Source organism: Falco naumanni, chromosome 6 (assembly GCF_017639655.2).
Source record: "Falco naumanni isolate bFalNau1 chromosome 6, bFalNau1.pat, whole genome shotgun sequence".
NCBI lineage: Eukaryota > Metazoa > Chordata > Aves > Falconiformes > Falconidae > Falco > Falco naumanni.
The window spans coordinates 72,322,199-72,338,881 of NC_054059.1; the positions used below are offsets into that span (position 1 = coordinate 72,322,199).

Genomic DNA, 16,683 nt, shown 5'->3' on the forward strand with positions numbered 1-16,683 from the left:
CATCCCTGCAATTTATCTGTACACTGTTGGAATGTAATGAAATGAAAACGTACTGACTACCAGCTTTCCCCAACGTGAGGTCTTGTATTATCATCAGTGTCTGAATGGGAGCAAGTGCTCAGATCGCCTTTGGTTTGTCCCTAAAAGCACACACAGCTCTCATTGCCTACTCTGACTTTCCTTTCTGTCCAGATTTTGTTTCCAGGCAAATGAATACTGAAGGCTCAGTCTGGTCTGGGAGTGTCTTCCTAACAAGTTTTTTAAAAAAAGTCCTGAGGGGTTGACACAGTCCAGTTGTTTTTCATACAAAACAAACACCAGACTTTTATTAGTGTGCAGATTTCTGTATTATTTCATCCATGCATTGCCAGAAGGTTGAGGGCACCCTGGCTACTGACGTATTTGAGGGTTTTAACATGGATTTTAATTCTGGTAGTGACATAGAAACTCTCACCTGGAAGATGATTGGAAACTATTCCCAAGTTTCCAGTGCCACCTCCACAATTTTAATAGAGGATGGGTTTTTTTGCAGGTATTCAGAACGAAGCCTGACAAAATGCGTTGGGATAACCATAGAGACCAGACCAGATTACTGCCTGAAGCGTCATTTAAGTGACATGTTATCCTACGGCTGTACAAGGCTGGAGATCGGAGTGCAGAGTGTGTACGAGGATGTGGCCAGGGACACCAACAGGTGAGAAGAAAGCTTCAGCGCGAAACTGAGCGTGGCTGCTCACTGTATGCTTTCTGGAATACTTTCGAGTAGCCTGTCCTGACCTGTTGGCTTGAACACCCATTTAACATTGAATGTTGAAATGTTTAGCTCTTTCCCTTGCTTGTGTGGCCATAGCTACACAATAAGAAAAATTAATGAGCTGCAGTGGCTTTATGGATTTCTTTGTGCTACTGTGTAGATAATGGCTTGAGAAAGTGGAGTTGTTTGGGTTGTTTTATTTTAAACTTATATTCTTTTCCTGTATTGTGCTTTTTTTTTTTTTCATTACTTCATAAATAAATGCAGTTTTGTGAAATAGAACATGTGCCCAGAGAGAGCTCATAGTTCTTGCCCTATGTAATTCATAATCTATAGGCTTGAGTAGATACGATGCAGATCTATTGGAGGTACTTACCCAGCAAACAGCATGTTCTCTTTTTCTGTTGGGTATTAGAGAGGAAGGATGGCACTGGCAGGTGCAGAGGGGATGACACAGCCAGAAACAATGCCTGGTGACAGAGTAACCGCAGTCATTCTAGGCATACAGGATTTCTAGGGATTGCAAAATATATTTGCAAGAGACCTGTGGTTTATTCCTTGTAATCTTGGACCTGTGGCCAAAAGAACAGTTGTCCTACATAGGAGAGTGCACAATGTGTTGTTTATCTCACCTCATCACAAGCAAGCCAATCTCTTTAGGTTGGTTTTTTTTTTATTTCAAGTCTGATAATTCTGTGGAGATTTTGAAAGTGATTTTTCTCCTGTTTTTTCCACTTCCGACACTCATTCAACTTGCCTTTGTTCTTATTGCATATTCCAGTCACCTACCAAAGATGCTTAGTAACCATAATTGTACATAATGACAGAGAGATTATGGTTCAATAGGCAAAGCACTTTTTTGTTAACACCTACCTTAAAGGCAGTAATCCAAAACTGAAAATGTTGGACATTTTCTTTCAAGAGACTTAAAGAACCCAAAATTAGTTTCCTTCTATGGGTTTAGCTGTAGTATTGCTGGTGCATGGAAGCACAGGATGTCACTGCTGTGAAATGGTCAGGTTCCACATCTCAGTAGACAGGAGGAGCCATTTATTGAGTAGTCCAAGAGTTAAGAGCTAATATTTATAGGTGGTATGTTCCTCCTCTAGATGTCAGAGCTTTCCAAAGGAAAAGATCCATACAAAGGAATGTAGCTGGATCTCACTCTTAGGCTAGATGTATTCATTTACAGTTAATTGTGACAGAAATGGTAAATTTAACATTAACAAATTTCTCTTCACCTTTCAAAATCTTTTTTTCACCTCAAATCTTTTAAAGGTGTCCTATCCTGAGGTGGAACTTTAAACCCTCACTTAGCTATCGGTTCAGTCGTCTTCAGTTTTCCTCCAGTTTTGTCTGTCACATCGGAGCTGGTACCATAAATCATTCAAAGCTGTGTGTCACTTTTGGCTTGTACATTTGCTAATGAACCCTTGCTTTCCTGCTGGTGAATCGGAAGAAGAAGGAAGTAGTGTATTACTGACTTGATTTCGGTCAGAAGTAATCCTGTATGGATTTATATTTTTAAAGGCGCTTTTCAAAGCTGCTTGCAGAATTCCTAAAAGGCTTTGCTGCAGGTTCAGAGCAGGGAGGGTGCAGGCTGTTCGCTCAAATGCCTCCCTCCAACTTCTTAGAACAATGAACTAGAATATACTTTTAGAGAAGGGTGATTCAAGTTTCTCTTCCTTTTCAAATGACCTCATTTTGCTTCTGTTCTTCTACTTTGTGGGGGATGTGTTTTGGCGTTAAACTTTTAATATTTTGCTTGTAGCAAAATGTCAGATTACAACCAATTAGGCTAACTGTTTGGAAATTACTTTCTATTATGTTCCATAAGTCATTAGTGAGGTTTTTGAGTGCTTTTGGTGGCTGTGAGGCAGAAAAATATTCAAGAACAGATCTAGGCATCAAATAATCAAGTTATTGATGCAGCTCAAATTCCACTTCTAATAAGAAAATAATTTTTATTTATGAAGCAAGTCTCCACTTACTCCCCTCAGGCTATTCAAGGTCTTGAGTAATACTGTCCTTGAACAGTCTCAGAAAAACACCGTAATACTTCTGGGGGGAAAAAAAAAATTATAGTCATAAAAGTACATGTAGGGATTTAATGGAGGCAAAATATTCCAGCAGAGAGGAAAGAGGTCCTTAAAACAAGGGAAGTAGCTGTTCGGTTTGGTTAACATTAGGTTTCGGCAGAAGGTGTGCATTTGTAAAGGTGCCCAGATGGTGTTAATTTTGTATCCAAAGGACTCTGGAGGATAAAAGTCATCTGCTGAGCTATATCATTGGCAAGGAATTCCAAAAGATAGGGTGAACTGGTGTGAAAGTGCAATGGGAAGAAAATGGGGATTGGAGAGGGAAGGTAGAAGATGCTGAGGGGATAGAAATGTCCAGAAATGTTGGCCAGTAGAAGAAGAGCTCTCCCAGCTGGGGAAGAGCAAAAGCAAGGACTTTGTGGGAAGACTGGTCATGTGTGATGAGGACCTCCTAGTAGCTGTTTGTAGCGAGAGTGGTTGCTGTTGTGGAGGCAGAAGGTGGCTCCTGAGCCATGGAGGTGGAAGGGGAGAGGAATTTCTTTGAGGTGTTTTATTTACGTGAGATTCAACCTTTGTTTCTGCCGTCGTTTAGGCTCCCAGTCTTTCCGAGGTCCTGCAGAGCAACCACAAGTTTAGTTTGGTTTGATGTCGGTGGAGAATAACATGAAATCCTTCAAGAGTCCTAATCCAGCCTATGTTTCAGAGGTTTAGCACCTCTCAGAAGTTGAGAAGAGTTTGTGTTTCTCTAAAAAGAGCACTTGAGAGTTTGACAAGTATGTTGCAGGAAGATTTTTTAGCTAGCTGGTTTTACTTGGCCCCCATCCTTCTCCTTTTCCTCTTCTGTTGCTTTTGTTTCTGGTTATGCTTCATTTTGATTATAGGGTCTTCAGTGCAGTGTGCCCTAGCTTGTGCTGCGTATCAACTAGTATCATTGCTTTAAAAATTGAGTATCATCAGCTTTCTAAAGTTTTTTGACTGTGATTTGTGTAGCAGTAGCCTTGGTGTGGTTCACTTGCTGTAGAAGTAGCAAACTGGACTACTTTCAGCCCCTAGCGTAGTTTGCTGTCTTGGCAACCGTGTTCCAAACTCAACGCTTCGCACTTCCTAGAGAATAATCTCAATTAAGCATCAAAATAGATCTTCACCTGTGTGATCCTCAATCTCTTTTCTCTCTTCCCAGAGGTCACACTGTGAAGGCTGTGTGTGAGTCTTTTCACTTAGCCAAGGATGCTGGGTTTAAAGTGGTGGCGCACATGATGCCTGATCTACCGAACATGGGGCTGGAAAGGGACATGGACCAGTTTATTGTGAGTATGGCTTAAAATAACCAGGAGTTTCTAGTGTGTTCCAGCTTTTTCGTCTAATGCTGCTTCTCTTTCTTAGCTCAGCTATTAGTTACAATCCAGGCCAGAACTGTTTCTTAAGGACAAATAATCTAAAATTCTTTTTTGAAGGTGGAGGGCGAGAAAGATTTGTTGAACTACTTCATCCAGAAAATTATATCCTTGCCTCATGAAAGACTGAGTCACTCGAGTCTCTGTGGAATATAGCTCTTCTGATATTAACTAGGACTCTTACTTTTCTCCAAGGTGGATTTCTTTCCTTGGATTTAGACTCGTACATGATTCAAAGTTAAAAGCGTACCATCTCGAAGGTAGTTAATTGCAAAGTAGAGTGTCTAGGTGTATTATATAGCATCTCTGTTCTTGGCTTAGTGCTATTCAGTATCTTTATTGATAATGTAGAAGAAAATATAAAATTATTTCTAGAGAAAATGAAATGAGGAATAAAGAGCAAATGGTAAACAGTGTAGGGAATTAACCACTTCATCTGGTAGCATGGTAGATTATTTTTTTTTCTAGCAAAAATTAGGCATCCATTTAAAATGGTGCAGAAATTGCAGTCATGACACAGGAATCCCAGGTATGTTTCTGTGCGAGGTCAGACTAGGTGCTTTCCGGCACTAAAAAGCTATCAGTGCCGTGGAATATATTGATTAGAAGTACGGGCAGAAAGCAATGGTTTATTGTGGTGTGCTGCAGACAGGCACATCTAGAAGGAACCAATCGAAAATGCAGCAGTACAGTACAGAAAGAAATTCTGAAAGCTGGCATGCATACTTTTTCTAAGGGGTTTTGTGCAGAATTCCTTGAGCTTTTCATGAACATAACTCCATAGGACTTAGCAAATGTTATGTTCATGTGGCAGAGTAAGAGGCTGGGGAAAGTGATGTGCACAAAACCAGAGGTAAAGACAGTGAGAGAGCTGAAAGTTAACTCAAAATTCCTGCCCCAGACTCTGTTGCTCCTGGATTATTTTCATACAATGCTGAAGGAGGTAGAGGTTGGATGTCATATTGCCTGTGTTTTCATAGAACTACTTGTAATACAGGGTACAGCAAAACCTGAGTCCCTTACTCAGTATCTCATGAAGTTGCAGCTGTAGTTCTGCATTCTTTATGGGTTTGCCATAAGCAATCCCAAGCAGGCATACAGGCTGGGCAGAGAATGGGCAGAGAGCAGCCCTGAGGAGAAGGTCTTGGGTGTGCTGGTGGACAAGAAGCTCAACATGACCCAGCACTGTGTGCTCAGCCCAGCCAGCCAGCTGTTCCTTGGGCTGCAGCCAGAGCAGCGCGGCCAGCAGGTCAGGGGAGGGGGCTCTGCCCCTCTGCTCCGCTCTGGTGAGACCCCCCTGCAGCGCTGCGTCTGGCTCTGGGGTCCCCAGCACAGGAGAGACACGGAGCTGCTGGAGCGGGGCCAGAGGAGGCCAGGGAGATGCTCAGGGGCTGGAGCAGCTCTGCTGTGGGGACAGGCTGGGAGAGCTGGGGTGGCTCAGCCTGGGGAGGAGAAGGCTGCGGGGAGACCTTAGAGCACCTGCCAGTGCCTAAAGGGGCCGGCAAGAAAGCTGGGGAGGGGCTTTGGGCAAGGGCAGGTGGCGATGGCACACGGGGGAATGGCTTTACCTGAGAGAGGGGAGATGGAGATGAGAGATGAGGAAGAAATTCTTCCCTGCGAGGGCGGCGAGGCGCTGGCCCAGGCTGCCCAGAGCAGCTGTGGGTGCCCCATCCCTGGCAGGGCTCAAGGCCAGGCTGGACGGGGCTGGGGGCAGCCTGGGCTGGGGGGAGGGGTCCCTGCCCGTGGCGGGGGGTGGGACTGGGTGGTCTTTAAGGTCCCTTCCCACCCAAACCACTCTGTGATTAATGAAATAGTGTTAGGCTGGAAAGAATCTGTGGTAGAGGAACAACAATACTGACAAACAGATTTAAAGAGCTAAGCTTGGGTAAGACCTGGCAAAGAGGAGACTCTCAGGTATTTGCAAGATGTAAAACTGAGGAGAGAGGAATTCTTTAAGGCAGAATTACAAGCTTCTATAGTATTTTGTGAGTTTCATTTTGTGCTGCTTATTCATAATAAATGGTAAGGTTTTTCCACTGTCAGACCTGGAGTTGCTCCTCTTTCATTGCAGGAGATTTGGGGAGTCTGTATAGCTTCAAGTGATGCTGAACTGCCTCCAGTTTCCACAAGCCAGCAGGCTGCCCTGGTTGTTAGGGGAAGGGTCATGCCCTGCTGTGTTTTGTCCACTTACTAATGACAATTTTCACAGAAGTAGAAGAGGCAGAAGGCAATTTTCAGAAAAAGGGGACAAGAATGTGGTGAAAAGGCTGGGATCTGGAGAAGGGGGGGATTAAAAGATAGCTGGGAAAATAGTTGGGTGTAGAAAAGCAAGAGGAGACAACAGAGCAGAGAAGGTCAACTGGTTTAGATTGTTTCTGCCAGAGAAGTCTTTTGGCTTTAGCAACTGGGAAAACTGGTGTCAGTGGTGGGCCAGCTCTGGGGCATGGCAGGAGGGAATTTGTGCTGGGGAAGGGTGGGAAAAGTGCGAGTAGATGAGAATAAGGCCCAAAGAGAATTTAGAAATTTTTCAGTTTAGAAAAGATCAGAATTTGTTTGCTGAAGGGCTGGAAATGGCAGGAAGGCTGGTTGGAGGACCAGAAAAGAGAAATGCTAAGCAGGGGCATAAGAAAACCAGGTGATAGTTTAAGTATGGGAATTCAAGAATACAGAGAGAGGGTGATGGGGTGAAGACCAACTCAAGTGGCAGCCCTGTTAATGAGTTCAGAAATTTGAAGCAGGACTCGCAGATCAAATTAAGATTTGATGCCAGGGAACATACAAATGAGGAGTTGGAGGATGAGTAATCAGTGTGGAGGATGAAGCCCTCAAGAAGTAATGTGAATGCTGCGGACTGAGGAAGAAAAATGGGAGCTGGGGAGGCGGACTGGTGGGGAAGAGGTGGTAGGATCACATCGATGTGGAGAAGAATTAAACCTATGTTGTTTTAGAGAGAAGAAAGTATGGGAAAGGATTGAAGAAGGAATCAAAAATTCCTGTGTTAGAGAGGTGCGTGGGGTCCCCGCTGTGATCTGAGACCAGACAGCACACACACAAAGACATGTGAAAGAGGCAGCTGCAGCGCTGATGCCCAGCAAAGTGATCACTGTGTGTCTGAGAAAGTGGAGCTGCAGGGAGTGAGTGGAGAGGTTGTGGATCACTGTGACATGTTTCAGGATGGAGTGGTAAACAAGAGACTGCTATCCTCTTCTTCTTACCTTCTCTGCCTTTCTCATCTTATCTGAAATGCTTTATAATTTGCTATTTAAGACAAAGGATCTTTTAAAAATGGAGAAAAGGATGTTAAGACAACCCTCCTTTTCTTTTGTTTTGGTTTTCCCTTCCCCAGAGCCCTGCACTGGTGAACATTATGGAAGTGTTCAGCAGACAGTAATTCCTTCTTTCCCAGGCATTCAGCTAGATAGTACCTTCTCTATTTCCTACCTTAAAATGTTATGTCATGGTTTTGGGTTAATATTTTATATCATGGTTTTGAGTTATTAAAGCAACTTATTTATGTGTTGCACTGTATAAATGTTAGTCCATGCTGGTAAATATTTAGACACTTCTACTACATAAAAATAATGTGAGAGTGAGGAAAGGAACCAAGTGGAGAGCATCTGTTGTGTTCTTGCAAGCTGTTCGTGAGCAGCAGTAGTGCTCTTTTATGCAGTATTTTCTTAACAAGTGTAATCATCTTGGAGGATACCTTTGACTTTTTGGGACAAAACCACCTGCGGCTTATCAAGGATCCTTATTATTTTTTTTGCAGTAGTTCTAAATAAGTTTGGCAAAAATAACTATTTGTTCCAATACTAACCTCCTTCCTAGCCACGCGCTTTTCGGACAAGGGAAAGGTAGGACAAAAACAAACCAAGTTGACTTCAGAAGGTGGTCTAAGCACCTTGCCTTCATTACCAGCTGATATATTAAATACAGGGGCTTCTCCTGGGAAGATAATAACTTGCTGATTGTGCTGACTGCGTACTAAAAATACTGGGTGCTTCTTCAAATTGAACAGGTAATTATGGTTTCAGGAGTAACATTGCTTCTGTCCCTTATGACCTATTGATTTCAAAGTGTTTCCTGCTCCCTCTGTCCAGCAGCTAGGATGCCCATCACTTACTCTTTTGCAAGCATATCTAGGTTTCCAAAGTCGTGTGTATGTGTATAGCAATTGTTTTCCTGGAGAGTTTATTAGTAATTATTCAAAACATTATTTATTGATAGGAGTGAGTATATTAGATGTGTCTTGCATTATATGTATATATTCTTTGGCTTTTTGCCTGCCGCCTTCGTGAAGATTATTACAATTATTTTTTTTAAGAGTTATACTAGTCCTGTGTCCCAGTTATGTTGTGCTTCTCCACTCCTTCCCCCATCACGCCTCTTTTCTTCCCTTATTATTGATTCTTTTTATAGCCTCAGAGGATTTCCTTTCTACTTCAGGTCTTTCAGCCCTGTTCCACATATGGGAAAACACTGCAGGGAGGGAGTATGCTCTGCTTCCTCCCACCACCCATGTGGTTGTGCCAGGAGTGTCAGGTAGTGTACATCTACATACACACACATACTCTGCTACTTACTGTTGGCAAATGCAAGCATCACAGATAAGACCGATTCGCAGTGCCTCACGTAGCAGGTGGTCGGAGAAAATAATTAGAATAATAGCTAGAATAAATCAAGGACTCAGCGGGAATAATGGAATTGTTACCAGAGCAGACACCTCATTCTGTGGAATGCGATAAACACTCTGCTTTGCTGTTGTAGCACGAGAGAGATGAGGTGACTCTAGGGGTAAATGGTTGGGAGGATTCATGAATCACATTTGCTAACAGGGCTACCAAGCAGAACTTAGGATTTAAGCAAAAACTTTAGGAGGCTAAAGGATTCCCAGGATGCTGTTACTAATTCCTCAGTTTCTGCAGAGCACTGAGTGGCAACAGTATAATCAACAAACTTCATCTGCTCTAGAATAAAGATCACTAAGCTAGTAACATGTTTATGAATGGTGAAGATGATGTGTTTGCCTGCCTTTTATTTTTGTGGTCTTTGCCTAAATATGATTTTACTGTTGCTGTTCCTCTTGGCCCTCCAGGAGGGGATGGCTGTAAGCCCATCTCAAGCAACTTGAAAGACAGATAAATTAATCTGGAGAGCAGAAAAAAAAAGGAAAGGAAACGGGGAGGAGAGCCAGAAGATGAGAAATGTCAAGTGTGGGAAGTGTCATAGCAAGTTGCTGGCAGAACCCTCCAGCTCTGGGGGCATGTGGGAGCTGGTGGATGCTGCCCAGAACACCAGATAGGCCTTCAGGTGCTGAGAAACTCCTTTTCCTGAGGAGACCTGTGAGGTCCTGTGGTTTCCCTCTGTCCATCTAAACTCTCGTATAAATAAAATGATGGGGGTGGAAGCATAGGCAGGACCATTTAACGGCCAATACTGGAGGCAAGTATCAGACTGAGGAGATTTTCCTGTTCAATTCAGCAGAGTCATTCTTGTGTTCTTTAAATAAAATGCAATCATTGAATGGTCTTAGTCTGGTGAAAATTCCTTTTCTTGTAGTCATGTGTCAAGCTGTTTTGGTTGTTGTTGTGGTTTTTGGGTTTTTTTCCTGAAGGAATTGCAAAACAAGCATTTCCCAGAAATAGACTAATTTTAATCAAATGCCTGATGCATCTATGATCCAAGTGTAAGTTATGTGGAGGGCTACAGCCCTCTTGGGTGTGTTGAACACGAGAGAGGAAAATAATGGTCAAGTAATGCAGGGGATAATGTGAGTGTCCTTTCCTTTTGCAGTGTTATTTGATGTTGTAAAACTTCCAACTACTGTTGTATCATTGTTAGCTGTAAGTAAGGAGATAGTTTTCCTGAGGGCTCTCATTTTTATCAAGGAGATGAAATTCATAATGAAACTAATATATTGCACCTCTATCAGGAGCTTTTAATAACTGTAATAAAAGACAGTTAAACTGCTGATCTACATTGATTTTTCACTCCCTTGGGAAGACAGTTATCTGTGTTTTTAAATATAGCTCAGAAGTGTTTAGTGGGGTAAACAATTTTCCTTTCAACTCCTACTGAACATCTCATTGAAACACTATTATTTGCAGGTAGCCAGCATTACCTCTGAAAATTTGTCTTGTTTTTTTCACGGGCACATTTACAGAAACGGATTAGACGGTATTTAATGATCTGTCCTTCAGTTACCAGAGCTTTTCTTGGAGTCTTAGTAAATGTTAGCGCTAAAAAGCTCTTCATTTTGGAAACAATTATAGTTTCATGAACTATGACCACCGCCATGGTAGTTTTTATGTTAATGAGAATCGTGGTAGTAAGGAACAGGCTATTTTTAGAAACTATTTTAGCAGATAATTGCGCTCGTATTTCTGTGGTTAAAATATCTAGATAAAGCCTCAGTGTTTGCCCACTTCTGCAGATGGTTGGATTGTGTGCACAAAGCTTCTCTCCCTCTCCAGTGTCTGTGTGGAAGTAACTTTTATTTGCTCACTCTGTTCGCTGCAGCTCTGGGTACGTTTCCTGTAAAGAGGGTGAGACTTCTTGCAGGATATGTGTGACATAGGAAAGAAATAGAAGGTAAAGCTGCAGCCCTCGGTGTAACAATGTGCAGGAGCAGAATAGCTGAATCAGTTGAGTAGCACAGGTAAAACTGGTGCCTTGTCTCCTGTGTCATTTGGGGATCCACGCACAGTGTGGATAGGGTGTCACAATTTAAACCAGAAAATTCAAAGGACGAGGGTTTTGGTAGCGACACGGTCTCTGCAACGTTGCATTGTACTGTGTAGAAACTGTACATACTGCTGTACCATTAGTAGTAATGTGATAAACTGCAAGGCTGTGTGGAAAAATGCATTTATTACAGGTCATGCATTGCTTCCTTTGTCTTTCTGAATTAGTATTTTGTCCACACGCACGTTCTCCTGCAGCATGCCAGCTGTAAAAGTTATGACAATAACAATGACTACCTGGCAAATAGCCTCCCATTCAGAAAAAGCTTCTGCTGAATGTAAAGGTACAGTTAAGACCCTTTTTCTACCTGAAGTAAAAGATTGTTTCTGCACTTAATAGTCCCCAGACCGCTGTGGGCTGCATAGGCTCATACAGTCGCTCTGGCTCTTCAAGCGGTGGTTTTTCACGCCAGCATTCAGAAGTTGTTTGCTGGGGCTCTTTCACTGAGGCCCCTTGCTGCTGAAGTCAATAATGAGCATATGGCTGGGAACATACAGCCAAATGGAAAGGAGCACAGGAATAAAGGGATGTGTCTTGGATTGAGAGTGCAAATTTGCCAAGCATTTAGGCAGAGAGAGCATCATTCGGCAAAATATGTATTTTAGCACAAAGCAGCAGCAGCAGCTGAATGCTTGTCGTCAGAGTGGATAAACTATGATGTCCAAATTACATTCTTGAGGACATAGTTGTTTGTTTTGTGTGGGTAGGGGTTTTGCTTTTTTTTTAAAAAAAAAAAGCATACTGGAAAAGCATAATGAGTTTGCTGTGATAATAAATGAGAGAAGGTTTTGCAGGGCTGAGTGGGATGGGAGAGAGCTCATGGTTGTATTAATGCTCCTTATGGAAAGGAGAGGTCTGATGAAGGAGGATTAGATTATCAGAAACATTATAGAGTTGCTGGTCTCAATGTCTTTTAGGGTAGAACATATGCTTTACACGGATTTGTGGTGCAAAAGTTGTGTACTTAAGACAATGAAAAATGCTATATTTCCTGTACTTGGCCCTAAGGGAAAGCTGACCCTTCCAGAAACATTAAGACCAGAGTTCTGTGCTTGGTGAAAGTGAAGGTGAAACTTCACAGCAAATTAATTGAGGTATTCTCATGGGTTTCTCCAAAACTGCGTAATAAATGGAGACTCACTTGGAGCACCTGCAAGACTAAGCAGATGGGACTGCTCGGTGCAGTGAGCACAATCTGGAGAGATTTGTCTTGGCGTTCGGATAGATACTCTGTTCAGGAGTCAAAACCACGCTCCCAAGGTCATGCTGCTGATGCCCAAGGCCTCTTCCAAATGTTGAATGTGTCATTATTGAGTTGTATTATAGCAGTGTCAGGGACGGTTACAGACTGGGATCTTGTTGCGGTACGTTCTGTGCAAACTTGGAGAGAACAGCTATCGGACAGAGTGTTAGACAGGAGGCAACCTGGAGATACCGAGAGTCCAGGGGTAAAAAGACGATGGGATGGGATGGGATGAGAGACAGGCATGTTCCCTCCTTGTCTGGCAGCAGCAGTTTCCTATACTGTGTAGAGAATTAGGGTATTTATGATGCTGAGGTGCTTAGTCTTGGTAAATAACTCGCTGAAGACATTTCACATCTGTGAACTAAATGCTCCTGTCAGTTACTTTGTCTCTACTGTAACGGTTGCTTTGTACGCCAAGAGTGGTTTGTTCCTGGGTTTAATGGGATAATGTGTTCTTACTGAAGCTGAAGATTGTGAGGATTCACTTGTGTTAAGGCACTTCTGGAGAAGTTCCCTTTGGCTAGTGGATTTGGGGGTTTTGAGGCTGTTGAGGAATCCCGGGAGGAGGCTTTAATAGCTTCCTGCGTCTTGAGGAGTGAGTTACAAGGTCCTTTCTGCTCTTCACACTGGATATTAGCAGGCAAATCCACTTTGGGCATTCAAAGTCTACATACGAGTCATTATAGAATATCCTAAAGTAAGCATATAGATCAGTCTGTAAGTAGCAACCAAAACCACTTTGTTGTTAATTTGCACCATTGTAATAGTTCAGTAAGACCTATCAGGGTCTGCAGTGATGTGCTGCTGATAAAATTCTCTAGTATTTTGAGCATCATCCTTAAGGAATTTAAAGACTAGCAAAATTAGTATGTGAAATTTAATATGAAACAATTTTTTCTGTTTCACCTACCATTTTTCAGGAAAGTTAGAACAACTGGAAAATGGTCTTTCCTCCCTTGATTGTGGAATGCTTTAAAGGTGCTTTCAGGAGAGATGGAAGTTTGGATCATCTGTTTTAGCAACTTTTTGCCCCGTGCTCACATCTGTAGGAGATTTTGTCATGAGTGCAGACATTAAGCAGAAGTGACTTGATGTATCTCTGCTTTACAGTCACCTTTGAATCAATTCTACAGAGATTCATGACACCATATACAAAGTAACATCCATTTCAGAAGAGCCTAATTTAAAAATGTTGCCATATTCTATGGAGTTTGCATCAGACATCACTGATATAGCAACAGGATTTACTAATTGCATTGTCAAGTCACTCCTCCAAAGAATACTTGAATGGACAGAAAATGTTGCCCTTTGAGGGTAGGTAACACCTGATGGACCTCAGCAGCAGTGGTATATTTGGCACAAGTAACGTCAGCATACATCTTTACGTAAAACCAAGGCAGCTTTGGGAATTCCCCAGGTTATATTAGACAAATGCCTCAATTGTATTTTAATTCTGTGTTTTTTAAATAAGTGCGAGGTGACGGTGTCTTGGAAAGCAGGTGTGCATGCAGTCAGGAGAACAAGGAGCTTGCAGCAGGTGAAATGCTAGCAGGTTTGCTTCCCTTTGGTAAGCGGGCTGATCTCCCTTACCAGTGCTGAATGGTCTGCACTGCATTCGTGTTCATGTGTGCTCTGCTGATTTTGCACGCGGTGTGTATATATGATCACAGTATGTAACATATATGCACTCATTAACGTGCATCCCAGGAAATATTATCTTCCACTGTTCTCACTGAGTGCTAAACCCGGTCTAAAACCATCTCATTTATCGTGAGTCAGAGTTTGCAGCCAGATGGTATTCAGAGCAGTTAACAAGTGGGATCTTCCTATGTCTTGGTAACTTAATAGGAAGTGTAAGGTCGTGTAATTGAAAGATATGGATGTTAAGTGACTTTAAAATGACCACTTCTCAGCTTGCTGTTGGCACTGCATTTCCCTGCTTCCCAGGTGACAACTGCAGCGTGACGACGTGTGTGTTCCCTGGCTGCTCCAAAGGCAGTTAAAAAAGCACAATTCAGCTGTACTTCTCGGTCAGTAGGCCATTGTCAGCATCGGTGAATGCAGATCCTATCATTACATTTTAATTAGACTAGCATTTACAAGAAAGAGGGGGAAAATGCAAATTTAGAGTTAAAAGGAGCCACGTTTTTGAGCCACAAGCTTCTGTTAATGCATATAATTAAACTACTAAGTGATTGTTCGTTCCCTGTAGAGTTGGAAGTGTCATTCAATGCAGTAGCTTTCAAGTGCTACCAGTATTCAGTTCTAAATAATACAGCTGATGGAGATAAGGAATGCTGTAATATGGAGAGTTAAGATAACGCTCATCTTAATGTAGTCAGACGTGAATTTAATCATCTGTTTAATACAGGGGCTATGGTAAAGGAACCGTTTCAAGAATCAGGTTGTGTGGCACCTGATTTCTAGTGGATGGTCATTAAAAAATAGGTTTTGGTGACCTTTATTTTTAACAAATCCTGACATTTATAAATTGCTTTAAAAAATTGCTGTGCTTGTCCTATAACTGATAATCTCCCCAAACAGTTGAACATCTTGAGGGCAAGAAGATTAAAGATGGCAACTGTATCTTTGGTCTGTAAAACGTTGAAGTGGAACCCCACAAAATATTATTTTTCTTTTTTTGGAGAACTGCAGCTTTTGGGTGTCTTCAAAACATGTTTCTCATTTGTTCTGTACTTAAAGTGGTCAGTAGAATCAGATTAAAACTGCAAGGTATAATCTTTTAATATTGACTGAGTGGTGCTTTACTAAACTTGAAAATGGGACTGAACTGCCATATGGTCTCGTTATAATCCCAAATCATTTGACCTTTCTGTTGCAACTCGGAACAGATACATGGGTGACTAACGGGTTTTCTATTTAAAAAGGTTATTGCAAACACACATGAAAGTGAAATATTTGAGTTCAGGACTTTGTCTCCTGATTCCATCTCCTCTTATAATTCTGAATTAATTTATTTTTTTCCAGTTCACATAGTGTTACATTTTGGGTTTCAACTCATGTCCATTTTCTTGGAGAGCAATTACCATGTCATGCAATTGTTAAGACTCAAAAATGGGAGCTGGACATAAAGATTCCATCGTGCACTTTGAGACGTCTGCCTTGATGGAAAAATCAGTGGCTTCTTGGCATCTAAATGACTAATTTCTCATGCATTGGACCCTGATTATTCATAGTGGCAGTGAGTATATGAGGCGGTGGAAGAATGGATCCTATAGATGCCATTAGCTTTAATAACAGGGAACTTCTACAACAAAGGCATATGCTACTAAAATCAATTACTGTTCTCATAAAACACGTTAGTGGCTAACTTGTATAACCTTGTAGACTGAATGTGTGTTGATGAGATCTTCTTATTAAGATTCATCGTTGGTAATTCACAGAGCAGCTGTTCCTACAAGTAAAGTATGTTTAATGGAGCTCAGGTGAAGCAAAAAAAAAAAAGTGTCAATTCCAGGATTCTTTGGTTACTCATTATATTATTTACTGTGGAGAAAATACTCAGCTTTTCACTAATACCACATAAATTGGGCAAGGTTGTGAGAGAGGTTGGTTTAGGGTATGAAAAGGTCCGTGTTTATGAATCTCCACATCATTTAAGTTTCAGCTGAATTCACATCTGAATTGACTTTTTTTATTAGTACAATTAAACTATTACAATGATCTTTCACATCCTGGCCATTCTCTACGCACAAATTTAAAGTTTTACACTAGCATCCATCTTCATTATATGAGACATGTTGAATGCTAGCTGGCTCACAATTGTCACCTAGAAGGGAGAAAACTTCAGGTTCAAAGAAAACCAGTGTAGTAGCTTTGAAGTTGTATGTGCTTCTATTTGGAATATTCATGCACACAAGAGCACTGTGCTGCATCCTCAAATGATTCAAAAAGACTGGAAATGCGTAAGGATCCTGCCTCTGTAGGTCATCTTTAACCTCTAACTTCACCGTGCATAAGCAGACTTGCGTTTAAGCCCTGATTGAGTGCTTGCTAGAGCTGATGGAGAGCCTCCTGTTGACTCCAGTGGTGCTATGGATGGTGGTCTCCGGAACAAATGTTGGTTTAGGGATTGAATTTGTTTTGGCAGTAAACTGCTCTGTACGTTTTTATCAGTCGTAGACACCTTTTTAAGGTGTCTAATTAAAACGAGAAAAGGCTACAACTCCTACTAAAGCTTGGCATGTGTTAGCATTTTATACTTCCTTTGTTCCATGAGAGACTTAATCAGAACTGTTCGTAAATGGAAAAGGTTAAGCCTTTAAATATTGGGATTTACAGAAACTATTTAAAGTTTACTGCTAGAAAAAAGGGGTTTGAAAGAAACGGAGACACTGCTTTGTTATATTGTTCGAAATAACTAAACTTGAGTAATATTTGGAGAAATAGTTTAAGTAGTAAATAGGAAAATACGTTTATTTTTTTGAATGCCAGTGTCACTGAAATATGAAGTAGCTTTATCAGCTACCTTAATATAGTAACGTA

At 41.6% G+C, this 16,683-nt stretch overlaps 1 protein-coding gene across 6 annotated transcripts in view; it reads left to right on the plus strand.

The window, feature by feature from the left end:
- The window catches only part of ELP3 (elongator acetyltransferase complex subunit 3), a 93,255-nt gene that overhangs the window by 32,010 nt on the left and 44,562 nt on the right, over positions 1 to 16,683 (plus strand). For all 6 annotated transcript variants that reach the window (XR_005828345.1, XR_005828346.1, XM_040597268.1 and 3 more), the window contains exons 8-9: positions 533 to 694; positions 3,974 to 4,100. Coding sequence is in view for 4 of the 6 variants with exons in the window: in XM_040597268.1 (XP_040453202.1) it covers positions 533 to 694; positions 3,974 to 4,100 (289 nt within the window). In the remaining 2 variants the exon portion in view is untranslated. The remainder of the gene's footprint in view (positions 1 to 532; positions 695 to 3,973; positions 4,101 to 16,683) is intronic.